General features: G+C 41.5%; 1 protein-coding gene across 2 annotated transcripts; it reads left to right on the forward strand.

Moving 5' to 3' along the window:
• The first annotated feature begins 407 nt into the window (after positions 1 to 407).
• LOC144593157 (uncharacterized) lies at positions 408 to 27,655 on the forward strand. Of its 2 annotated transcripts, XM_078398641.1 has the most exons (5): positions 408 to 543; positions 5,688 to 5,773; positions 20,253 to 20,388; positions 24,465 to 24,544; positions 27,046 to 27,655. In XM_078398641.1, the coding sequence occupies exons 3-5, from the start codon at positions 20,289 to 20,291 to the stop codon at positions 27,307 to 27,309; spliced, it is 444 nt and encodes a 147-aa protein (XP_078254767.1). In that variant the 5' UTR covers positions 408 to 543; positions 5,688 to 5,773; positions 20,253 to 20,288; the 3' UTR covers positions 27,310 to 27,655. The 2 variants fall into 2 exon arrangements, with proteins under 2 accessions (XP_078254767.1, XP_078254766.1); XM_078398640.1 differs by lacking the exon at positions 20,253 to 20,388.
• The last annotated feature ends 324 nt before the right edge of the window (positions 27,656 to 27,979 follow it).

Below are 27,979 nucleotides of genomic sequence, written 5' to 3' on the forward strand. Positions count from 1 at the left end.
GGAGATTGAACATTTTGTGTCTATCTTCGGAGTAAACCAACATCTGCAGATCCTTCCTACACATTTCGTCTGCTCTCTAGTTGTGGTCAGTTGCCTGATTACAGCTTTGAAGAAACTATTCCTGAATCTGGAAATGTATATTAAACTACGAAATATTGTATGATTTTTTAAAAAAGTATTCCTCCCTTGCTTGTCCAGAGGAACAACCCTATAAACTCCCTTTTGCCATGTTTTGAGTAGCCAATGAATCTTGAAGTGCTAAAGGTGATCGGAGCCCGGAGCCGCCACGGTGCTGCACACTTGGATGGCGTCATAGAAGGATCAGCTGTAACTTAATCAGCCCTTTGTGGCGTCACACAGGCGGGTGCGAATGACGTCGCGGAAAGCCGCGCTGCATGTCCCGGGCGAAAGCCCAGGTGTGAATGCTGCACTGGGGAGGGCGATGGAGCCAAGAGCGTCTGCTTTTAAGCTGCAGGACGATGAACTGAATTCCTGATGTCTCATGGAATCCACTGACAGAGAAACGGAGAACGGTTATAAGTGGTGAGCATTTCAATGCTTAGTAAATAAATCCTATGCAGACTCGACCTACACTGCCATGCTTTATCCCCTATCTTTCGTCTGCCTTCATTCTCTCTATGCAGCGCTCCTTAGCTTAGGCAAAGGAGAGTTGTTTTTTAATCATAAAAGGATACAGATTGCTGGAGTAGCTCAGCGGGTCAGGCAGCATCTCTGGTGAACATAGATAGGTGAAGAAGGGTCTCGACCCGAAACGTCACCCATTCCCTCTCTCCTAGATGCTGCCTGACCTGCTGAGTTACTCCAGCATTTTGTGATGCTCTCCAGAGATGCTGCCTGACCGGATGAGTTCCTCCAGCACTTTCTGCCCTATTGTGTAAGTCAGCATCTGCAGTTTTTTCTACTTTTGAATCATAATTTTCAATTATTAAGAGGGGGGGAAAAGAGCATGAAAGAAAGCTTGCAGGGAATATAAAAACGGACTCTAATAGCCTCTTTAGATATGTAAAAAGGAAAAGAGGAGTGAAGACAAATCAGAGACAAGTGAATTTATAATGGAAAACAAAGAAATGGCAGAACAGTTAAATGAGTACTTTGGTTCTGCCTTCACTAAGGAAGACACAAACAATCTCCAGAAATACTAGGGGACTGAGGATCGAGTGGGAGGGGGGAACTGAAGGGAATCCACATTAGTCCGGTTAGGTAAACTGTTGCGGCTGAAGGCAGATAAATCCCCAGGGCCTGATAGTCTGCATCCAGGAGTACTCAAGGAGGTGGCCTGAGAAATCATGGATGCATTTGTGAACATCTTCCAATGTTCTCTCAACTCTGGATCAGTTCATGAACTTGAGGGTAGCCAATGTAACTTCACTTTTTAAGAAAGGAGGGAGAGAAAAAAACAGGGAATTATAGACCAGTTAGTCTTACATCGGTAGTGGGGAAGATGCTTGAGTCGATTGTTAAAGATGAGAACAGGCCATTCTAGACTGGGTATTGAGTAATGAGGAAGGGTTAGTTAGCAGTCTTGTTGTGCGAGGCCCCATGGGCAAGAGTGATCATAATATGGTAGAGTTCTTCATTAGGATGGAGAGTGACAAAGTCGATACAGAAACAAGTGTTCTGAACTTAAAGAAAGGTAACTTTGAGGGTATGAGGCGTGAATTGTCCAAGATAGACTGGCGATTGATGCTGAAAGGGTTGACGGTGGACATGCAATGGAAGGCATTTAAAGGTCGCATGGATGAACTACAACAAGTGTTCATCCCAGTTTGGCAAAAGAACAAACCAGGAAAGGTAGTGCATCCGTGGCTAACAAGGGAAATCAAGGATAGTATTAAAACAAAAGATGAAGCATACAGATTAGCCAGAAAAAGTAGCATACCAGAGGACTGGGAGAAATTCAGAGTCCAGCAGAGGAGGACAAAGGGCTTAATTAGGAAAGGGAAAATAGATTATGAGGGAAAACTGGCAAGGAACATAAAAACAGACTGCAAAAGCTTTTATACATATGTCAAGAGAAAAAGATTAGTTAAGGCAAATGTAGGTCCCTTGCAGTCGGAAACAGGTGAATTGATCATAGGGAACAAGGAGATGGCAGACCAATTGAACAAATACTTTGGTTCTGTCTTCACTAAGGAAGACATAAACCGTCTGCCGGAAATAGCGGGGGACCGGGGGTCTAATGAGATGGAGGAACTGAGGGAAATCCAGGTTAGTCGGGAAGTGGTGGTAGGTAAATTAAATGGATTAAAGGCAGATAAATCCACAGGGCCAGATAGGCTGCATCCCAGAGTGCTTAAGGAAGTAGCCTCAGAAATAGTGGATGCATTAGTGATAATTTTTCAAAACTCTTTAGATTCTGGAGTAGTTCCTGAGGACTGGAGGGTAGCTAATGTAACCCCACTTTTTAAAAAGGGAGGGAGAGAGAAAACGGGGAATTATAGACCAGTTAGCCTAACATCAGTAGTGGGGAAAATGCTAGAGTCAGTTATTAAAGATGTGATAGCATCACATTTGGAAAGTGGTGAAATCATCGGACAAAGTCAGCATGGATTTACCAAAGGCAAATCATGTCTGACGAATCTTATAGAATTTTTCGAGGATGTAACTAGTAGAGTGGATAAGGGAGAACCAGTCGATGTGTTATATCTGGACTTTCAGAAGGCCTTCGACAAGGTCCCACATAGGAGATTGGTGTACAAACTTAAAGCACACGGTATTGAGGGTTCAGTGTTGAGGTGGATAGAAAATTGGTTGGCGGACAGGAAGCAAAGAGTAGGAATAAACGGGTCCTTTTCGGAATGGCAGGCAGTGACTAGTGGGGTACCGCATGGCTCAGTGCTGGGACCCCAGTTATTTACAGTGTATATTAATGATTTGGACGAGGGAATTGAATGCAACATCTCTAAGTTTGCGGATGACACGAAGCTGGGTGGCAGTGTTAGCTGCGAGGAGGATGCTAGGAGGCTGCAGAGTGACTTGGATAGATTAGGCAAGTGGGCAAATGCATGGCAGATGCAATATAATGTGGATAAATGTGAGGTTATCCACTTTGGCGGCAAGAACAGGAAAGCAGAGTATTACCTGAATGGTGACCGATTGGGAGAAGGGGAGATGCAACGTGACCTGGGTGTCATGGTGCACCAGTCATTGAAAGCAAGCATGCAGGTGCAGCAGGCAGTGAAGAAAGCGAATGGTATGTTGGCATTCATAGCAAGAGGATTTGAGTTTAGGAGCAGGGAGGTTCTGTTGCAGTTGTACAGGGCCTTGGTGAGACCGCACCTGGGGTATTGTGTGCAGTTTTGGTCTCCTAACCTGAGGAAAGACGTTCTTGCCTTAGAGGGAGTACAGAGAAGGTTCACCAGATTGATCCCTGGGATGGCGGGACTTACATATGAGGAAAGACTGGATAGACTGGGCTTGTACTCGCTGGAATTTAGAAGACTGAGGGGCGATCTTATAGAAACATATAAAATTCTTAAGGGGTTGGAGAGGCTAGATGCGGGAAGATTGTTCCCGATGTTGGGGGAGTCCAGAACCAGGGGTCACAGCTTAAGGATCAGGGGGAAGTCTTTTAGGACCGAGATGAGAAAACATTTCTTCACACAGAGAGTGGTGAGTCTGTGGAATTCTCTGCCACAGAAGGTAGTTGAGGCCAGTTCATTGGCTATATTTAAGAGGGAGTTAGATGTGGCCCTTTTTGCTAAAGGGATCAGGGGGTATGGAGAGAAGGCAGGTACAGGCTACTGAGCTGGATGATCAGCCATGATCATATTGAATGGTGGTGCAGGCTCGAAGGGCCGAATGGCCTACTCCTGCACCTATTTTCTATGTTTCTATGTTTCTATGTTATAGCAGTGCATTTGGAAAGCAGTGACAGCATTGGTTAAAGTCAGCATGGATTTATGAAGGGGAAATCATGCTTGACTAATCTTCTGGATTTGCTTGAGGATGTAACAAATAGAATGGATAAGGGAGAGCCAGTGGATGTGGTGTATCTGGACTTTCAAAAAGCCTTTGATAAGGTCCCACACAAGAGATTAGTGTGCAAAATTAGAGCACATGGTATTGGGGGTAGGGTATTGACATGGATAGAGAACTGGTTGGCAGACAGGAAGCAAAGAGTAGGAATTAACAGGTTCTTTTTAAAATGGCAGACTGATTAGTGGGATGCTGCAAGGCTTGGTGCGGGGACCCCAGTTATTTACAATATATATTAACGATTTAGATAAGGGAATTAAATGTCACATCTCCCAGTTTGCAGATGACACAAAGCTGGGTGGCAGTGTGAGCTGCTATGAGGCTGCAGGGTAACTTGGATGGGTTGGGTGAGTGGGCAGATGCAGTATAATGTGGATAAATATCAGGTTATCCACTTTGGTGGCAAGAACAGGAAGACAGATTATTATCTGAATGGTGTCAGATTAGGAAAAGGGGAGGTGCAATGAGTCCTGGGTGTGCTTGTACATCAGTCACTGAAAGTAACCAAGCAGGTACAGCAGCAGTGAAGAAAGCTAATGGCATGTTGGCCTTCATTGCGAGAGGATTTGAGTATAGGAGCAAGGAGGTCCTACTGCAGTTGTACAGGGCTCTGGTGAGACCGCACCTGGAGTATTGTATGCAATTTTGGTCTCCTAATTTGAGGAAGGACATTCTTGCTATTGAGGGAGTGCAGCGTAGGTTCACCAGGTTAATTCCCGGGATGGCGGGACTCGCATATGATGAAAGAATGGATCAACAGGTCTTGTATTCACTGCAATTTGGATGGATGAGAGGGGATCTTATAGAAACATAAAATTCTTAAAGAATTGGACAGGCTAGATGCAGGAAAAATGTTCCCGATGTTGGGGGCTTCCAGAACCAGGGGTCACAGTTTATGAATAAGGGGTAGGACATTTAGGACTGAGATGGGGAAACATTTTTTTATCCAGAGAGTTGTGAATATGTGGAATTCTCTGCCACAGAAGGCAGTGGAGGCCAATTCACTGGACGTTTTCAAGAGAGAGTTAGATTTAGCTCTTGGGGCTAAAGGAATCAAGAGATATGGGAAAAAAAACAGGAATGGGTACTGATTTTAGATGATTAGCCATGATCATATTGAATGGCGGTGCTGGCTCGAAGGGCTGACTGACCTATTTTTCTATGTTTCTATAATTGGATGCCAGTTTTGCACACAACAGCATCTCACAAACAGCAAATGAGTTCTAGCCCGTTGGTTGACAATTAACTTTCATCAGGCCAAATTTTCCAATCTCTTTCAAATTGAATGCTATTTTATGGTCAGCAGGGTTTATAAATGAGGCCAGAGTTTAAAACTCTCATCAAAGTGGTCCAATCTCTGACAATATAATTTATTGTAATGACAATATAATGACTCTGATCTGTCAGCCATAATTGGGTTCAGGAAATGTGGAGCAGGGCTCACAACATTTTGACTGAAAAACCAGAACATCCAACCAAGATTAATTGGCAAATATATTAACATGATTATATTATATTAAATGCTGCCTTATGTTAAAGCACAAGTATGAAAATACAGCTTAAGTCTTCCTTATATGTCCACTTTTCATTCGAGTACTTCCTCATGCTTCAAGAATCCCCATGACCTTTGTTAAATCACCCCTTCTTACCTAGGTAACCATTTTGAAAAGTGACCTTTACTCTTCCAGTGTCAATGAAATGCAGACTGGAGGAACCCACATTAACTTTGCAGAACAAAATAAGCTACACGAGTTGAATATTGGATTTGCTGAAGGTAAGGCTTCCTTGGGATTCAATTGACCAGGATACCGTTGAGATGCAATAACAATCTATAAATTGACTTCCATGGAGGGCTTTGTATTGTTCATGTTTTTTTTTCATATGTCTTGAAATCTGTAAGAACAAAAGTTTCCAGCAAAATCTAATTCCGGTCAGCATTTAAGAATGTGGAGGAATTTGAAATTATTGAGTAATTTGATCAGTTTCCTTGTCTAGCCTTCTGATTATGTATCAATGCTACCACAAGGATTTCTTCAGTGAATGTCCATCAGGTAGGAAAATTTTGGCTGAGGTAAAATACATTTCTAAATTACCTAACTGCTACAACACATTTGTCGTATAAATTAATATACTGTGTTTGAATAAATTTATCTGTGATGCAGAAATGTAGCATATGTAAGTACATATTAAGAATATTCCAACAGCCATAAATTTTGGAAGGATATACAATATTTTCTTAATGCTAAAGATAAATTCGAATCAGAGACTACACTGTATTGTTGCTGTGATTTTTGGGAGTGATGGACTCCAGATAAAGTTTCATTTGGTCTCTTTCTCATTGTTCAATCTTATATAATACACCACAATGATGAGAAGAAAAGGAAAGTCTTTTCTATTTCCCTTTGCCTATCGAACAGAGAACATGACAAATAGCCCAGGAATGTGCCCTTTGACCCACAATGTTTGTGCCGAACATGATTTCTTCTCCCTATACATGAACCAAATCCCTCCATTCTCTGCATTTTCATGTGGCTATCCAGAAACCTCTTAATGCCACCACCACATCTGCCTCCACAACCACCCGTGGCAATGCATTCCAGGACCCACTGCCCCCTGTGTAAAAGGAACGTGCCCTGCACATCTCTATTAAACAATTCCCATCTCACCTTATTGCTATTTCCTCTAGCGTTGGACATTTCCATCCTGGGAAAAAAGGTTCTGACTGTCTACCCTATTAACGCCTCTCGCCATTTTATATACTTCTATCAATCTCCCCCTAACCTCCGATGAAACGGAGAAAACAATCCAAGTCTATCCATCTTCCCCCTGTTGTGGAAACCGTCTAGTCCAGACAGCATTCTGGTAAACCTCCTCTGCACCCTCTCCAAAGCTTCCACATCTTTCCTGTAATGAGGTGACCAGAACTGAACGCAATCTTCCAAATGCAGCCAATCCGAACTCGTACATCAATCATGTCTCAATGCCGGTGGCAATGAAGGCAAGCATACCGTTTGCCTTCTTTACCACCCTACTTTCAATGAGCTATGAGCTTGGACTCTAAGATCCCTCTGCACTTCAATACTGTTAAGGGTTCATGCCATTAACTGTATACTCAGTCCTTACATTTAACCTCCCAAAATGCAACACCTCACACTTGCTCGGGTTAAACTCTGCCTGCCATTTCTCCATCCATTTCTGCAGCTGATCTATATCCCGCTTCATCTTCTGACAACCTTCTTCACTGTCGGCAACTTTTGGTGTCATCAGCAAACATACTCACCAATCCATCGACATTTACGTCTGTCTTTTATATCTATATATATCTATATATATATTAATTGTGCTTATTTCTCATTGTGGTCACTGGAGTTTAGAAGGATGAGAGGGTATCTTATAGAAACATATAAAATTAGAAAAAGGATTGGACAAGCTAGATGCAGGAAAAATGTTTCCAATGTTGGGCGAGTCCAGAACCAGGGGACACAGTCTTATCTGAATGGTGTCAAGTAAGGGAAAGGGGACGTACAACGAGATCTGGGTGTCCTGGTGCATCAGTCACTGAAAGGAAGCATGCAGGTACAGCAGGCAGTGAAGAAAGCCAATGGTATGTTGGCCTTCATAACAAGAGGAGTTGAGTATAGGAGCAAAGAGGTCCTTCTGCAGTTGTACCGGGCCCTAATGAGACCGCACCTGGAGTATTGTGTGCAGTTTTGGTCTCCTAATCTGAGGAAAGACGTTCTTGCCTTAGAGGGAGTACAGAGAAGGTTCACTAGATTGATCCCTGGGATGGCGGGACTTTCATATGAAGAAAGACTGGATAGACTAGGCTTGTACTCACTGGAATTTAGAAGACTGAGGGGGGATCTTATAGAAACATATAAAATTCTTAAGGGGTTGGAGAGGCTAGATGCGGGAAGATTGTTCCCGATGTTGGGGGAGTCCAGAACCAGGGGTCACAGCTTAAGGATAAGGGGGAAGTCTTTTAGGACCGAGATGAGAAAACATTTCTTCACACAGAGAGTGGTGAGTCTGTGGAATTCTCTGCCACAGAAGGTAGTTGAGGCCAGTTCATTGGCTATATTTAAGAGGGAGTTAGATGTGGCCCTTTTTGCTAAAGGGATCAGGGGGTATGGAGAGAAGGCAGGTACAGGTTACTGAGCTGGATGATCAGCCATGATCATATTGAATGGCGGTGCAGGCTCGAAGGGCCGAATGGCCTACTCCTGCACCTATTTTCTATGTTTTCTATGTTTTCTATGAATGGCGGGACTGTTGTATGTTGAAAGACTGGAGAGACTAGGCTTGTATACACTGGAATTTGGAAGGATGAGAGGGGATCTTATTGAAACATATAAGATTATTAAGGGGTTGGACACATTAGAGGCAGGAAACATGTTCCCAATGTTGGGGGAGTCCAGAACTAGGGGCCACAATTTAAGAATAAGGGGTAGGCCATTTAGAACAGAGATGAGGAAAAACATTTTCAGTCAGAGAGTTGTAAATCTGTGGAATTCTCTGCCTCAGAAGGCAGTGGAGGCCAATTCTCTGAATGCATTCAAGAGAGAGCTAGATAGAGCTCTTAAGGATAGCGGAGTCAGGGGGTACGGGGAGAAGGCAGGAACAGGGTACTGATTGAAAATGATCAGCCATGATCACATTGAATGGCGGTGCTGGCTCGAAGGGCCAAATGGCCTACTCCTGCACCTATCGTCTATTATCTATTATCTATAATAAAGGGGAGGCCATTTAAAACTGAGGTGAGAAAAAACTTTTTCACCCAGAGAGTTGTGAATTTGTGGAATTCTCTGCCACAGAAGGCAGTGGAAGCCAAATCACTAGATGGATTTAAGAGAGAGTTAGACAGAGCTCTGGGGGTTGGGGAATCAAGGGATATGGGGAGAAGGCAGGCACAGGGTATTGATTGGGGACGATCAGCCATGATCACAGTGAATAGTGGTGCTGGCTCGAAGGGCCGAATGGCCTCCTCCTGCACCTATTTTCTATGTTTATGTGACAGTCATTATTTACCAAACTATCGCGACTTACCTTAATAAACACTCAGAGTAAATGGCAGTAAGCTACAACATTGACATGTTTAGCTTGTAATCCTGTGACTTGAGCCCTGACTTTAAGAATGTAATCTTACCATTAAATGTATTGGAAAGGTAATAGTAGAGTGCAATGCACAATACAACATAACCCGCACAACAGCAACAGGAAAATTCACAATGACTCAAAAACGAAAGGAAAAATGGAAAATGCTGTAAACTCTCAGCAGGTCAGGCCACGTGTGGGAAGCGAAACAGATTAATCACTTCAGACTAAAGTCACTTTGTAATTTTTTTGACCAAAGATTTCCGTGAAAATGCAACAACAGAGAATAAAAATCATCTCATCACTCTTAGTAACCCTATACCTTTAAACGGTGTATTTTACATCTAGATTCCTCCAGTCCATCTCCACCACCAACCCCGCCAGTAGTTGCTGACAAAGCAAAATTGTTTAATATTCAGCAGGCATACAATCATACAAATAAATTAGGAGCACATGTCAATCACTTAGACCCTTGAGTCCTGCAATTCAATAAGATCATAGCTGATCAAATTGTAACTTCAACACATTCCAGTCCACCCCTGATAATCTTTCGACCCCTTGTTTACCAAGAATCTATCTGATTCAAAGCCTCTGCTACTGGAATTCCAAATATTCATGACTCGGACAGAAAATAAGTCATCACATCTCTCTTAAATGAGTAACCCCAGTGAATCCTAGAACTAGACTCTTTCACTCCATCTCAACATACACCCTTTCAAGATGCCTCAGGATCTTATTTTCTAATAAAGTTGCCTTTCACCCCTTCCAACAGCATGCTGTTCTCTGTTTCTTGACAGTGTGAGTTAAAACATCGCAATTATTTTTTGTTTTAAATCTTTTGTTCATTAAAACAGTTTTCTTTTATGAAATTCGAGCACTCTGGATGAAAATAGTACAAGACAGATGCAAAGTTCAGATCCTATCCATTCTGTGTTCTCAGTACTATTTGCAAATTAAGATGAATGTCTCGTTGTACTTTATGAGGTGACGGAATTTGTCCATTCAGCCCAACAAACCTATGCAGGCATTTTGGTTTCCATATGTTTCTTCCCATCCACCTTTGTCAAAATCCACCTTCACATCCTTTCTCACTAATATTGCTTCAAAGTTACCTTGTCTACAATTGCTAAATGTCCCAAAGACTTGTGATAAAATATTTCACATTCTTAAAACCACTGAATCATACAGCATGGAAACAAGCCCTTCGGCCCAACTTGCCCATGTCAACCAATATGCCCCATCTACGCTAGTCCCACCTGCTTGTATTTGGCCCATATCACTCTAATCCTATCCTATCCATGTACCTGTGCAAATATTTCTTAAACGTTGCGACAGTACCTGCCTCAGCTACCGCTTCTCGTACAGCTCGTACACCCACCATCTTTTGTGTTAAAAAGTTACCCATCAGGTATTAAATCCTTCCTCCCCCTCACCATAAACCTATGTCCACTGGTTCTCAATTCCGCTATTCAGCGCAAAAGACTCAGCGTTTACCTGATCTATTCCTCTCATAATTTCGTACACCTCTAAAATTGTCCCACATCCTGCTGCGCTCTAAGAAATAAAGTGGTAGCTTGTGCAACCTCCCCCTATGACTCAGGCCTTCGAGTCCTGGCAACATCCTTGTAAATTGGATCTGCACCCTTTCTAGCATGACAACATCTTTCCTATAACATGGTGACTAAAACTGGACACAATACTCTAAATGTGGCTTCACTGGGTAAAGAAAATTCTTCTGAATTCCCTCTGGAATTTATGACTTATTGCTTTATGTTGAGCCTCCCCACTGCGAGATAAAACAGTTTCCACTGCATCAAATCTTCTAAGCTTAAAACATTTCTTGAAGATACTCAGTACTTGTATAGAGGGATCCTCTACAATTTGCCTACCACCACAATAGATCAATGGGGGATGTAATCTCACAGACTCTGCACTGGACTACATGTACAATAAAAACACGGACCTCAGACTGTTGTTGTTCATAGGCTACAGCTCAGAGTTCATCCCTTCCAAGCTTGTTAGCAAGCTCGGGGAACTGGGTCTTTGCACATCCCTTTACCACTGGATCCACGAATTATGTGTAATGATGAGTCAGAGTATAGGAGAGAGATCGATCGTCTGATTGCATGGTGCCAGAACCATAACCTTGCTTTCAACATTAGTAAGACTATGGGAGTTGATTGTTGACTTTAGAAGAGGAAGGCAGAAGATCCACAAACCTGTCTTCATTGGTAGGTTGGTGGTGGAGAGGGTCAACAACTTCAAGTTCCTGAGTGTGCATATCTCTGAAGATCTGTCCTGGTCCCAGCACATTGATGCAATCATAAAGAAAGCCCATCAATGCCTTTACTTACTTAGAAGATTGAGGAGATTTGGTATGTCGATGAATACTCTCTTGAATTCTACAGGTGTATGGTAGAGAGCGTAATGACCAGTTGCCTCACGGCCTGGTTCGGTAACTTGAACACCCAGGAACGAAGGAGATTACAAAACGTGGTGGACACTGCCCAGTTTGTCATGGGTACTGATCCCCCCCACCATGGAAGGGATCTATAGGAGGCGCTGGCTCAACAAGGCAGCCAGCATCATCAAGGACCCACACAACCCTCGCCACACTCTTGTTTCATTTCAGCCATCGGGAAGAAGGTGTTGGAGTCTGAAAACTGTAACGTCCAGGTTCAGGAGCAGCCTCTTCCCAACAATCCTCAGGTTATTGAACACTACAAACACCAACTAAACTAGGAACTGTCTAGGTTGCACCAGGGATTCCGGGCTTTTGTTTAGCTTTGTACTAATATTGGGGTTTTTGGAGTTTTTGAATTTCATGAACTTTTTTGTTTGTTTTATTATGTTATCTATTGAGTACTATGTTTACAGGCCTGTCATGCTGTTGCAAGTAAGAATTTTATTTTTCCATTTTGGTACATATGACAAATACACACTCTTAACTTGACTTTCTTCAGATGAGAACAGTTGAGCATTTTACTTTGTTATAGTTTGAACCTATTTAAGTGAGTGCCACATTGCAACTTTCAGATTAAATTACTTTATGGTCATATACTGCAGGGTTAAGTAAAAATCCTTCTTCGCATGAAGTTCACAGTAAACAGGTTTAGCTGCAGTACTTTATTTTACTAAGTACTTTATTTTAAGATTGCAACTGTGATGAGTCATAGAGTCATGCAGAGAAGAAAATAGGTCCTTCAGCCCACTGAGACTGCATCAGCCTTCAAGCACCCATTTACACTAATCCTATTCTAATTCCATTTTATTTTCCCTACTGAGAATAATTTGAAGTCGACAGGGAAATAAAAGGAAGGTTAATTCTATAATCTTTGTATTCTTATTTAGTGGCGATTTGGCCCATCGAGTCTTGTCAGCTCAGGAAGCAACCTTATTCCACCACTAGTTTTCCCTTTCTCCCTCACCGCTAAAACAAATCTCACTGGGATGTTACCTAAATGGAGGGAATGCACTTATTATCAATCACTAAATTGTGGGGCTCATGTCCCTCTTGAGAAAATATTAAAAGGAACTGGAGGAGATCCATGAGGTTGCAAAAATATTTGATGGTATAACCATAAAACAAATTATTCAAGTTAAAATAATTAAAACCAAAACCACAAATTTTATAACGGCCAGCAGTATACTGGGAATTTGGGTGGAAAACTTATTTACCCAAAAACCAGCAAGAATATGGAATGTTCTATCATAAGGAGCTGAGACAAAGAGCCTGGTGGATTTAAGGGGAAGTTGCACTGAGGATGAATTGATAACGGGATGCACTGAGAAACATGAAGAGGAACCGGAAGCCCAAGTGGAGGGTGGACGCTCCAGCATGGATCACTTGAGTTGGATTGTCCATTTGTGTGCTGTAGACTGTAATCATTTCCATTCAGTATACAGTCATGGAAATGTAAAAAGGTGTGCACATTGATATTTAGTTATAAGTCTGTTCAGTTCTATTAAATATATTTAAGCTAGAGAACAAAAATTGGACTCTAGGGGAATCAGCTGTTTAGGGGATTGAGCAGAAAGGCTTTGTGGCAAAAGATCAAATCAGCCATAGTCTTAATAACTATGTATGCCCTGCTCTTGCTTGTTGTGTTCTTGTCAATAGAATTGTCATCAAAACAGAATTACTTACTTGTCACAACACAGAAAGAGGCCATTCAGTTTACCCTTTCTCCACAGAGTAATCTCGTCAGTCACAGTCCCACTCTTCTCGCATCTCTCTACTGGTGAAACTTATTCTCTTTCATATGCCCATCAACTTCCTTAATGATTTCTGTTTTGCCATCACTTACTCTGATGGGTGATGTACAGTTGCCAATTAACCAATTAGCACATATTCAGGATGTGGGAGGAAACCAGAGCATCCAGCAGAAATCCATATCGTCGACAGACAGACAGAACATGCACTTTCCACACAGACAGCATCCGAGGATTGAACTCAGGTGCCTGTGAGGTAGCAATACTGATTGCTGTGCACCCGTATAATAATAATAATATATTCCTTTATTCGTCCCACACTGGGGAGATTTACAGTGTTACAGCAGCAAAGTGGATAGCAAGACATTATAAATAAAAGTAAAGACAAGGATAAATTGTCATCAGTTTTCTGTGTGTTCTTAACTGTTACTGTTGACTCATCTGCTGGGAGCAGTGCTGGTTGTGCAGTCTCATAGCAGCGGGAAGGAAGAACCTCCTATATCTCTCCCTCACGCACTTGGGGTGAAGGAGTCTGTCACTGAAGGAGCTACTCAGTGCAGTGACAGTGTCCTGCATGGGGTGGGAGTCGTTGTCCAGCAGCGATGTTAGCTTTGCCAACCCTATACAAACAGCATCATAATGTGGCACCAAAAATTGAAGAAAAATTTCTGGCGTTTGGGGAAAACTAATTCTCACTCTATGGGAAGTTCAGAGCCATAAACTTGAGGAAATTAGATTTTGGTACCTGCTGTCACACATGCTGCTGGGGAGGATTTGGGAGATGGAAACTGAGATTTGCAACGTTTCAATTGATCCTTAGGGGATGCAGGTTATAGCATCATCTTTCAAATAATGTTTTACAAAGTACAAACACAATGCAAACTTCAATAGCTCAAAATTACTGCATTGGAGGAATTGCAGTGCATTTTCCCCTCAATCAACAAACTTGTCCGACATAAAGAAATCCTGCATTCAAGAGAGAGCTGGATAGAGCTCTTAAGGATAGCGGAGTCAGGGGGTATGGGGAGAAGGCAGGAACGGGGTACTGATTGAGAATGATCAGCCATGATCACATTGAATGGTGGTGCTGGCTCGAAGGGCCGAATGGCCTACTCTTGCACCTATTGTTTATTGAAACATTGCTGACTATAGTTCATTTTCTGACCCCAAGACATGTTCGATGACTCGGAGCTTTGCTGGACTCTGCAGGGGAATGTGGTGTGAGCAATGGAGAACAAGGGGCAGCATGGCTTTGACAAGTTTGTATTCAAAAAAATTATTTTATATGGAACAAAAGACTGGTCATTAACTTTAGGAAAATGTGTGTAGTACATCCCCCAGTCTGAAGTGGAGATGTCGAGGGATTCAAGTTTCAATTCAAGTATGGTATAAATTTCACCAACAATTGGTCATGATCCAATCATATTGCTACATCTTGCTTGCTACATCCAAGCAAGGACACCGACAGGATACATGTCAAATGCAGGCAAATGGGAACATTGGTCAGCATGGATGAGTTGGGACGAAAGGCCTGTTTCCATGTTCTGTGATGCTACTTCTTCAGAAGGCTAAAGAAGATCGTCATGTCTCTAATGACTCTTAGCAATTTCTACAAATGCACTGTAGAAAGCAGTCTGTCTAGACGTTTCACAGCTTGGTTTGGCAACTGCTTTGCCCAAGCCTGCCAGAAATTGCACAGAGTTGTGGATGCAGTCCAGTCCACCATGCAAACCAACCTCTTCCTACTCCCCACCTCAATTATCCCCAGCGATTTACACTTCACACTGCCTCAGGAAAGCGGGCAACATAAACAAAGTCTATTCATATGCAGTCATTCCCTCTTCTCCCATCAGGTAGAAGATACATAGGCTTGAAATCAGATTCAAGAACAGCATCTACCCAACTCTTGAACAGATCTTAAAAATGCTAGGGATGAACTTCCAATCTACCTCGCTGCGGCCCTAACACTTTTTTAACACTATATTCTGCACTCTGTTTATTTTTTCTTTTGCATTACCTGATACACTCATGTATAGTATGAATTGCCTGGGTAGCATATTAACAAAACAAAGATTTTTATTGTATCTCAGTGAACATAATGATAGACCAATACCAATATAATACAGGTGGCCTTGCAATTGATTACATCAGTAATCTGCGCAGTTAAATTAAAATGGTTCCTGTAGCAATCGATGCTTGTTATGAACAGACAGCCCTTCAACCAAGTGATGCTGGGAGTACGTAATGAAAAGGCCAATGGGTGTTGTTTTATTTAACAGTTTATGGAATATTACAGGGTATGACTTTCCACAAATGGTCAGATATGTTACCCCGGAAATAACAGCAGCTGAAAGCTTACTAACGTCATTGTGCCATTCAGTAAAATTTCTCCATCAATTCTACTTTCTTACCAAGTCTTGGTATCTTCTGATGCCATAATGCCCAATGTCCATTATTCAAAACCATATAGACATTCTGTGTCTGTACATTCACAGCCTGAGAAAGACAATTTCAAAGATTCATAAACATCCAAGTGAAGACGTTTCTGCTCATCTCTCTGCAAGAACTCCCCTTATCCTGAGATTATGACCCCTGAAGAGCTAGACGAAACAGTCGCTTTGCTGCATAGCTCTATAGAAATGTTTGCACTGCAGTCCAATTCTTTTATGCTTCAAGAAATTGACCCACTTTATTTCATCATGAAAGGTTTCTTTTCACTCCTTGAATCAGGCTGGCGAGTCCTCAATGCACCCCTTCTAAACAAGGAGACTCAAACTATATGCAATACGCTCAAACTACACACAATTACAATGGGTTCTTTAGTCACGTCAAAGCCATTGGTCATGTATAAAGGTAAGCAAATCACATCCCCATTATTTCCAGGAGAGATGACACGGAGATGGCATGATGGTTGTGTCTTATAGAACACTTGCCCAAATCCATTTGAATTACATTGGGAAGCTAGTACAATTTGAGCGCAAAGGTCCAACCATCTATATACTAAAACTCTCGTTTGTTTGTTTGTTCCTGAACTACAGCCAAAACAGTACATGATAGCGTGACAATTTTAGGCCCACCTTACTCACCGTCGTCCCTTTGGTGCTAATGGAAGACGTTTCATTGAAATCGGTGTTATATTGTTAAAGTTTTTCACATTTTAAAGTTTAAATCTACCTCCTAGGGAGGGAGGGGGTGGAGGGAGGGGGAGGGGGTGGAGGGAGGGGGAGGAGGGGGGATGGGGAGGAGGGAGGGAGGGGGAGGGGGTGGAGGGAGGGGGGGGAGGGAGAGGGGAGGGGGAGGAGAGGGTGCTGCATCAATGCAGGAGAGGTTTGGGCCCAACGGGTCCACTTGGTCTAGTGATTTTCTTAAATACTGACTGCATTAGAGAGAAGGGAACAATAAAGATGAATCTCAAAATAAGTAGGTCTGAAAGATGTACTTTGGGATTTTCTTTATACGTAAGCAATATACTTTGAGCGGTTTTAGACAGGCAGTTGGAAGAAGGCCGTATTGCTGGATATATGTGTAAAAACGTTGATGGGTTTGTAAATGTTTTGGTAGAATATTTGCAGAAATAAAATTTGTTAAGAATAAATTTGATACTTTTGTAGAAATATTTCTGCATTTGGGAATGAGCGATGAGAAGTTTCTAACGTGGAATCGCAAAATGGATAATGTAGAAAGAAAAGAAGCTAACTGCAGTCAATTTCGATTTGACAGTAATTCTCCTTTAGACACTAGTTCATTAAGCATCACAAAGGAGGAAATGTCACTTGCCACTGAAACTATCAGTGTATCTTCAGAACTAGCCCAGGTAAGACCAATTAGAATTGCAGGGAACAAACTTAAATTTGTCACTTTTTTCCCAATAAGAGGATGTATTTCTATTTCACAAGTCAAACAGTATGTATTTATCACTGATAACGTGTAAACGTTATGGGAATGTTTACACGCAGAGCATGAATTCTGTTTTACGGAATGTACTGTAAGATTTTGTGCATTGTATCTTTAAAATTTTGTTTTATATCCCCCGACCCCAGTCCGTTTTTAAGTAGTCAGAAATAATATTGTTTAACGTGGAGAGGGTGGATTTCCCACTATCTTATCCACATTTGTGCTTCACAGTCTAATAATCCAAAATCAGCTCAACAATATAAGTGGCAATGCATAGTAAATAATTGCATTATCGTACTTAATTGTATTTATATAAGAATTTTTAATTTCTAGCCATGCAACCAGCTGCAAATTTCAATCTACATTGTTCAAAACCTGTTCATAATCTGGCATCCAATTAACTTTCACAAGAGCCAATGTAGAATCCCACATTTTGTGTGATCTGACTGGCAGTGTGAAGTGTGAGGAGGATGCTCTGAGGATGGATGCAGGGTGACTTGGATAGGTTGTGTGAGTGGGCAGATGCATGGCAGATGCAGTTTAATGTGGATAAATGTGAGGTTATCCAGTTTGGTAGTAAGAACAGGAAGGTAGATTATTATCTGAATGGTGTCAAGTTAGGGAAAGGGGAAGTACAACAAGATCTGGGTGTCCTGGTTCATCAGTCACTGAAAGTAAGCACGCAGGTACAGCAGGCAGTGAAGAAAGCTAATGGAATGTTAGCCTTCAGAACAAGAGGAGTTGAGTATAGGAGTAAAGAGGTACTTCTGCAGTTATACAGGGCCCTAGTGAGACCACACCTGGAGTATTGTGTGCAGTTTTGGTCTCCAAATTTGAGGAAGGACATTCTTACTATTGAGGGAGTGCAGCGTAGGTTCACAAGGTTAATTCCCGGAATGGCGGGACTGTCATATGTTGAAAGACAGGAGCGACTGGTCTTGTATACTCTGGAATTTGGGATGAGAGGGGATCTTATTGAAACATATGATTATTAAGGGATTGGACACGCTAGAGGCAGAAGACATGTTCCCGATGTTGGGGGAGTCCCAAACCAGGGGCCACAGTTTAAGAATAAGGGGTAGGCCATTTAGAACGGAGATGAGGGAAAACCTTTTCACCCAGAGAATTGTGAAGCTGTGGAATTCTCTGCCTCAGAAGGCAGTGGAGGCCAATTCCCTGGATGCTTTCAAGAGAGAGTTAGATAGAGCTTTTAATGATAGTGGAGTTAAAGGATATGGGGAGAAGGCAGGAACGGGGTACTGATTGTGAATGGCGGTGCTGGCTCGAAGGGCGGAATGGCCTACTCTTGCACCTAGTGTCTATTGAAACCAACTGAGACTGTTCATTTTCTGCAGTGTGAATGGGCTAAAATCATGATCTGATTTGTCCTTTGCCTGAACCTGATGTTTAGCTCTGTTTTTGTAGAGAAGTATAGTTTGAAGCAAAGATGCCTTGCTGCTTCTCACTCATTTTGTGTCACACATTCTTTACCATGCTAATCAACATGCAGTGACTTGCAATCCCTACTATTGAATTTGGTTTGAATTGCTGTGTACTAAACTTCAATTAGTAATTGGTACTGTATTTGATATGATGCAAGTTGCAACTAATTTACAGAAAATGCAGTAATTTCCCTTTTGTGCCTTAATTTATTTGGTTTATGATTGCAGAGAACGTAATCCACTCTAATTTAGATGTATGGATTTGGTTATTTAATATGTATGAATTATATCAAAGGATTGTTTTCACAAAAATGTTGACATGTAGACTGAAATAAAACAGAATCCATACCCTCATTGCAAACATTCCTGTCAATTATTCACAATGAAATCTATTTGTTTCTTTGTTTCTTTAATCCCTCTTCTCTCCTGCCCCAGTTTTGAAGACATTGACCTAAAAATCGGTCTGTAAGGCACCATTTTATTTGGTATTATTTGGACCTGTAATGGCATGGCAGGTGGAATGTGAACACATTTCAGTCCACAGACTCACCACTCTCTGTGTGAAGAAATGTTTTCTCATCTCGGTCCTAAAAGACTTCCCCCTTATCCTTAAGCTGTGACCCCTGGTTCTGGACTCCCCCAACATCGGGAACAATCTTCCCGCATCTAGCCTCTCCAACCCCTTAAGAATTTGATATGTTTCTATAAGAATGAGTCCAGCTGTCATGTCTGAAACAGACTCTGGTTCCTTTGTATATGTGAGGGTGTCACGCCTCCAATCTCAGACTGAAACGGTCCCTCCAACATCCTATTCTGTCCCCTGATCGCCACCATTTCAGGCCCTAGTCCAAATCCATAGCTTCATGTCCCTTGGTTGGTGCACATTCAAAGCTTCAGAAACCTCAGCTTCAGGGCTATCCCTCTCTGCCCAACCCTCCGATCCCTAGCCCTTGAAATTAGTTTATGGCTAGAGATCCACGCCCTGGCCCTACAATTTAGTTAAGCAATACTTTCAGGGCTTACTATATGGCCAAATGAAGTGCAACTGGGAGAACATCTTTTTGTTAGCTATTGTTATGAGCATTGTCTATTCCAACTTAGTTTAGTTTAGAGATACAGCGTGAAAACAGGCCCTTCGGCCCACTGAATCCGTGCCGATGAATAATCATTCGTACACTAGTTTTATGTTATCCCAGTTTCACATCCTACACACTAGGGGCAATTTACATAAGCCAAGTAACCTACAAACCTGCATATCTTTGGAGTGTGGGAGGAAACCGGCGCACCCAGAGGAAACCCACGCAGTCAGTCACAGGGAGAACAAACAAACTCCATACAGCCAGTTCCCGTTGTCAGGATCGAACACGGGTCACTGGGTTGTAAGGCAGCAACTCTACCGGTGCGCCACTGTGCCGCAATGAACAAAATGAACACTAATACTGTACTGAACAAAACCAGAGTCAAAACTAAATCTCCATATTTTTCTGGCACTACAATTCCACTAGTGGAGTATATTGGAATTTTTGTTTATGAGCTGTTCTTTTGTTCAAGTGGTTTACGTAGCTGGGAACTTGGTAATATTTCTCAATTTATGGTTGCCCTTCAAACCAGGATGAAGTGAACTCTAATGATTACAAGGAGGAGAAGATGCATGTAGATTTTATGAGCAGGCTTCTTTACCTGAACAACTTGGAAGAAGACTTGCACTCCCTGGATTTATCATCTTTTTCAGAGACCTGCTCCTGTGGTAAGTTTACTGATCCAATGACAGTTTCCCAGTATGAGGACGCACTCCTTTTTCATGAAATGTAATACACCTGCATAGCTGATTTCTTAGCATGTATAGAACTGAACTTTGTAGGTCCTGGGGTTTGATCCCTAGTGTATTAACCTGGCTCCACAAAACAGTACAGCGCAGGAACAGGTCCACATTGTTTGTGCTGAATGTGGTGCCAAGTTAAAACTGATCTCAGATAGACTTAAAGTGCCGGAATAACACAGCAGGACAGGCATCATCTCTAGAGAGAGGGAATGCATGACATTTTGGGTCGAGACCCTTCTTCAGACTGACTCAAGGGAGAGGGAGACTAGAGATATGGAAGGGTAAGATGAGAAAATGACATATTAAAGCAGATCATTGTTAGCTGAGGGGAAGGTGACAACGAGGCATACAATCAGTAAAATTAATCAGGAGAAGAGTGAAACGAGTTGGAGAACTAGGGTGGGGAAGGGGCAGATTGAGAGGGAAAGCAGGGGTTTCTTGAAGTTAGAGAAAACAATATTCATACTGCTGGATTGTAAGCCCAAGTGAAATATCAAGTGCTGTTCCTCCAATTTGCATTGGGCCTCACTGACAGTGGAGGAGGCCCAGGCCAGTATGGCAGTGGGAGGGGGAGTTAAAGTGTTTAGCAACCGAGAGATTGCCTAGGCCTAGGTGAACTGAGAGGAAGTGTTAAGCGAAATGATCACCAAGCCTGTGCTTGGTCTCGCCGATATATAGGAGTCCACACCTGGATACAGTAGATGAGGCTGGAAGAGGTGCATGTGAACTTCTGCCTCACCTGAAAGGACTGTTGGGCTCCCAACTGATCTCATCTGCCTGCATATGATCCATATACCTCTATTCCCTGTTACATCCTTATGCCTATCTAAAATCCTCTTAAATACCACTATAATTTCTGCCTCCACCACCATCTCTGGCAATGTGGTCCAGGCCCCCACTACTCTCTGCTTAAAAAAAAGCTTGCCCTACAAATCTCCATTAAACTTTCCCCCTCTCACCTTAAAGCTCTGCCCTCTAGTGTTGAACATTTTCACCCAGGAAAAATGGTTCTGACAGCTACCCTATCTCTGCCTTTTTATATCCTTCTATCATCACCCCTCAACCTCCGACATTCCAGAGAAATCAATCCGTCTATCCAATTCCCTGTAGCTGAAACCCTCTAATCCAGGCAGCATTCTGGTAAACCTCTGCACCCTCTCCAAAGTCTCCTCATCTTTCTTGTAGGGATGACCAGAACTGTTTGCTATACTCCAAATGTGGCCTAACTAAAGACGTTTCGAGCTGCATCATGGCTTCCTGGCACTTGCATTCAATGCCTCTAGCAATGAAGGCAGGCACACCATACACCTTTACCACCCTATCTACTTGTGCTGCCACCTTCAATGGAACTTGGACTCCAAGATCCCTCTGCACATCATTGCTGTTACGGCTCTTGTCATTAACTGTACACTCTCCCCTTACATTCAACCTCCCAAGTACAACACACTTGTTCACGTTAAATTCCATCTGCCATTTCTCCACCTATTTTTGCAACTGATCTATATCCTGCTATATCTTCTGACTGCATTCCTCCGTCTGTTTACAACTCCTCCGATTTCGATGTCGTCAGAAAATGTGCCTACCATCTGATGGGAGTACAACTAGAATTTTGTTTTAAGGAGGGGTGGAGTCCTGGCTTCATCAGATAAAGTGACTCCTGCTGGAAAAGGTACATATTTGCATAAACAGTGCGTCAGATTAGGTACAATTGCAATGGTTTGAAAATAACCTACCAACATTCATTTAATAGATTAAGGGGTGATTATTGATAACTTGGTCCAATTTTAAGGGGTGCATTGCTGCCAAAATCTGCCATCATCCTTCAGTTAGTGCAGGAGAATATGAAAACATTGGCAAGAATTTGAAAGAAACCAAAAATCAGCCAATTTATGCGAGAGAAGGACTTGTTATGTTTAAAGACATACTTAGTTGCTGGCTGATCTGTGGCATTGATGGCAGAAAGTTTCATGTTCCAGTGTTTTATAATCATAGATCTAAGTCTGTAACTCCCGATGCATCATATCATATGGATCATAACTGTGTAAGAAACTTATCCCCAGTCATGCAGTCAAACTAGTTAAGCAACTATGCCACTGTTTTAGTTTCAGTTTAGTTTATTGTCACGTGTACCGAGGTACAGTGAAAAGCTTTTTGTTGCGTGCTAACCAGTCAGCAGAAAGACAATATATGATTACCATCAATCCATTTAGAGTGTATGATTAAGGTACATGATTAGGGAATAATGTTTCCATTTACAGTACATGATTAGAGAATAACGTTTAGAGAGGGAATATTTTAAAATATGCCCAGTCTAATTGAACAATAAACCAAAACCTCTGATATCCTGATGATAAGTAATGTTAGACGTGTATTTGTTCATCATAGCAGGACTGTTCCTTTTAATGAATAGCAAATAGCAGAGGTAAGTCACATGAAATAGTTCAAAAAATCTGGATTTAAGGCTCCCTTCTATTAAAAGTTGCCAGACTGTGCCGGGGTGTGGCCCAGGAATAGAAGGATGTAGCTGGGAAATGTTTGAAAGTCCAAATAGCCTATTTCCTTAACTGACTAGAAAATGGTCATGTTTAAACAGAATATATATGTATACTAGACCAAGTGGGCCCAAAGCTCTCCTGCAATGGTGCAGCACCCTATCCTCCCCCCCCACCCCTTTCTCCCCCTCCCCTCTCCTCCCTCCCCCTCTCCCTCCACCCCCCTCCCCATCCCCCTCAACCCCCCTTATCCTCCTTATCCTCCTCCCCCCCTCCCTCCCCCCTCCCTCCCTAGGAGATAGATTTAAACTTTAAAATGTGAATAACTTAAAAAATATAACGTGAGTAAGGTGGGCCTAAAATTGTTGCGCTATCGTGCACCGTTTTGGCTGCAGTTCAAGAACATCAAACAAACAAACGAGAGTTTTAGTATACAGATAGTGCTGTTTAAACACTTTTTTTCATCAATCATTTCTTCTTGTGTGCGTAGAGGACACAGTTTCACATTATGGAAAATCACAATATGGTCCATTTTCTTGGAATTCTGCCCCCCCCCATATGATATGGAGTTTGCATGCACTCCAAAGGTGTCTGAATGAGGTTTTGGAATTTTGTATTGCTGGTGAAAAGAGCAGAAGGAATATTAGGAAAAAAAACTGCCGATGCTGGTTTAAATCGAAGTTAGACACAAAAAGCTGGAGTAACTCAGCGGGCCAGGCAGCATCTCTGGAGAGAAGGAATGGGTGACACAAAATGCTGGAGTAAAATTCAGTCTGAAGAAGGGTCTTGACTCGAAACGTCACCCATTCCTTCTCTCCAGGGATGCTGCCGGTCCCGCTGAGTTACTCCAGCATTTTGTGTCTACCAGAAGGAATATTAGTTCAGGCAAATTATAACGATCCGATTGAATTTGTCACAATCAAAACTGCATTTTGCAAAGTCGATTACAGATCTGATGTCTAATATTGGATTGATTCAAAGTCAGACATCAGAAAATGGGACTTTTCTGGAAGTCCGGCAGGTCACTGGTTTACCGGGTTTTGCCTGTTCACTTTGGTCTAGTTCAAAGTTGGTCCTGTGTTGTGAGCTGACCTGACCTGACACCAAATGCCTGATCTTACCTTGGAAACAGAAAGCAGAAAGAATATTTGGCAAGTAAAAAAAAAAAGAGTCTGTTTCCAAACTTTAGAATTGCACTGTCCAATTTCCAGGTAAATGTGAACTTGAGCATGCTCTCAATCGCAAAGCTGATAAATTTTGGACATCATAGCAAAATAGTACCTGGCTCCGTTTTTATAGTCACTGTTAAGATTGATGAAAAATAAGGCAAACATTTAAAAAAAAATAGATGGACTATAATGGAAGATAGTCGTCTTCTGCGAAGCATGGGAGACAGTGGGGATTTTAAGCTGTCTAGGCCGTTTAATGACTGCTGTGACTATTGTGAAACGGAACACTTTTATTGCTGAGAATGCAAAACACTAGTTTTAATTCTGTTTTTATTCTTAGATAGTGATGCAGAAGGATCCTTAATGAAGGATAAGAACTTGAGCCTAGATAAGAGGTCTAGTGGCAGCACAGGAGATCAGGTCAGTATTTATACTCCACTTATTACAAAATGAATTGCATTTTGCAGGAGTATGTCAATTAATGGGAAATTGCAAAAGTAAACTAGCTTTTACCAATATCCAATCAGAGCTCATTGGGAATAGAGTTACAGAGTTCAAGTGGTCTTTCATCCTCTTTGCTACCCATCAGCATTGATCCAACAACTCACCTTTCAGTTGTACTCAACTTTACTACATTATATGCATCGACTTCATTGATAAACAGCACTTCAATTACTTGATGCCAGCCCACTGATTTAACAGATGATAGCTCATGGCAGAGCCAAATGGAATTATGTAGATATATGAAAAGTGTAAATGTACTTTTTCTGGAAGCATAATGAATCATCATTTCATAAAAGATATTCGGGCTTGTTTCATTGTCAGATTTGGGGGAGGATCCATCATTCCCTACCATTGAGTTGTGTGCATTCCAGCAAAGTTCTATTCAACTACACCCACCCCTCAACCCCCACCCCCGAAGCCGTATGATTTGTGTGTGTGGAGACATTTACATTTGGCCAAGCAATGCGCGCAAAGTAAGAGACACAACTAGGAGAATGGCACCAAATGACTGGATACTTTGGTTTTAAATAAACTAGAATCTGGAAGTCGGTGATCAGCCCTGTGGACATAAAAAGAGTTCATCTTTAAGATGACTTTGTTTCAGAATAGGAGAAGATTAGAGCGACAAGGACTTTTAAGCAAATGTTGTGACAGGGAAAGGTGAGTTTAGTTTAGAGATACAGCGTTGAAACAGGCCCTTTGGCCCACCGGGTCCACGCCGACCAGCAACCCCCGCACATTAACACTATCCTACACCTACTAGGGACAATTTTTACATTTACCAAGTCAATTAGCCTACAAACCTGTACGTCTTTGGAGTGTGGGTGGAAACTGAAGATCTTGGAGAAAACCCACGCAGGTCACGGGGAGAATGTACAAACTCTGTACAGACAGCACCCGTAGTTGGGATCGAACCCGGTTCTCCGGTGCTGCATTCGCTGTAATGCAGCAAGTCTACCGCTGAGCAACCAACCAGAAAATAATGCAGAACAGTCTGTAATAAATTAGAAAATGCAGTAAATCTTCAGCAGATCATTGGCATCTATGGAGAGAAAAAGAGTTAATACTTTAATTAAATCTGACAAAAGGTTATCAACCACAAGCATTAACGTGACTGTCCTACGAATGCTGCCTGATATGGTGAGCATTTCCAACGTTTTCTGTTTTTATTTCAATTTTTTTGCATCTGTAGTGGTTTGCTTTGGATGGGAAAATTTATATTGGGATGGGAGATATGATGTAATGATAGCAAGCATATGGTTACATTCTGAACTTTGCATTGTAATTTTTATAGCTGTGAAAAATGCTTACAATACTTTCCTCCAAAGAATCCCATTTTTTCAATTCCATTAAAAAAATGTCTTTCCCACTGCAGTGAATATCAGCTATTCTATATTGCAAAGGGTATAGATAAGATAAAAATATATATTATTTTGAAAGAAAACAGCTGAATTTTTAAATTGCTGATTGTTACTGTGTTATTTAAGGTTGAAAGGGGCTGAATCCACTATACTATTGTGAATTATGTTTGAGAATTACAGAGCATGGGATACAGTGCTTGGTATTTTTGTTTTGTCAGCTATAATCCTGCTAGTGGTTTGTATTACAAATTGCAAATGAGTACTTTGGTTACTTAATTACTGCCCAAGAGTGTAAGGATCGATTGATTTCCCACCTAAAAGTGGTTTAATACTAAACCGACAAGTGCAATGCAATATTAGTTACTTAGGAAGGAACATCAAGTCAGAAATAGTTGACAGACCTACCACGGAGTTCAAATTCCTTTGATGCTGTCAATAAACAAGAGCTGAGATCTCTTGGCATATCATGAAGAACAGAATTGACAATACTACTCTTAATCCACCTACAGAGATCAATACATCAGCATTTAATTAGAAGACCTGGGGTTAAGTAGCTAGCTCCTCGTTGACAAGTTTTTTCCAATTGTGCAAAGTTAATTTTTAAAAGGAGAGTGAGATAGTCACTTTATTGTTAATTAAGAGTCAACTAGATGACAGTTATGAGCTTGCAACCCTGTGAGAACTAGATCAGTTCAGTAAGAAGAGAGAATAATGTTTTCTCTGAGCCAATACAGAAAAATGGACCAATTATTAAGGGGCATTGTAACTTCAAGTTTCACTTAAGCAACTCTCTGGAAGTATAAAATAAGACGGATAATATTGGCAATACTCGGGCAACATCTGAAGAGAGAAAGTCAGTCTATCAGGTTATTGTCCCTTCATCAGATATCTTCTGATGAGAGGACCTCACGCTGAGACCTGAACTGCATTTTTCTCTCTCCACAGCTGCTGCCTGAACCACTGAATATTTTCAGCACCAATGGTATTTTGCCTCTGGAATTACATGAAGCTGGCAGTGGCTCCAATCATTTAAATAAAACTTGATTTTTCTTTTAGATGATCAACATCCCCAAAAAAGATAAGCTGAAGAAGGAACAATGGGAAGATGATGCACAGGTCACTGAACATTCACAGATACAACAGCAACATGATGTCGTAGAAAAACAGTTTGATCATGTTAAAGCTTTATTGCAGGCAAATCAATTATTGACAGAAGGGCTTCGAACAAAATTGCTTCAGATATGGTGCAATGTACGTAAAAATCAAGTAAGAGAATCATTAAAAAATTTCTATTCCCTTCATCCCCATTTATCAAAGTGATTTTGCAACAAAGAACCAAAAGGCAACATTCGGTTTGTAAATCTCTCTTCTACGATGAAATGCCATGCCACCTTATATTTTGTTGCAGTATGAAATATAAATGTATCCAATTTCTTATGATATTCGTGTGCATAGAAAATGGGCATTTTGCTCAAACAGCCTGTGCTTGTTTTTATATGCCCCTTACAATCCTCTTCTGCTGTGGTATCTCACCATATCCATCTATGCTTTTCTCTCTCAACTATCGTCTCCTGTGACAGGCATAAATGCTGTTTGCCTCAACCATTCTTTATGGAATGAATTTTGAATACTCTGCTCTATAAGTAATACATTTTCCTGAATTCCCCAAGGATTATTAGTAAGTGTATTAATTTTGGACTTCCCCTAAAATGGGAGATTATCATTAAATGGTAAAATAATAAAAGTATTCTGCAGGCTTCAGTTTTTTACATTGAAAAAATGGTCAGCAATTTGAAAACTAAAAGCTAGTGTGATCCTGTATTTAAAGGTAATGCAAGATACTTTCACATCAATGATTCAAAACTAACGCACTACAGATGTTGTAAATTCAAAATAAACAAATGTTTAAAAAAATACCCAATAGTGCAGGCAGATCTGTGGAGAGAAAATGGACAATGATCTGAAGAAGATACATCAGCCTGAAGCCTTG

Source organism: Rhinoraja longicauda, chromosome 4 (assembly GCF_053455715.1).
Source record: "Rhinoraja longicauda isolate Sanriku21f chromosome 4, sRhiLon1.1, whole genome shotgun sequence".
Lineage (NCBI taxonomy): Eukaryota > Metazoa > Chordata > Chondrichthyes > Rajiformes > Arhynchobatidae > Rhinoraja > Rhinoraja longicauda.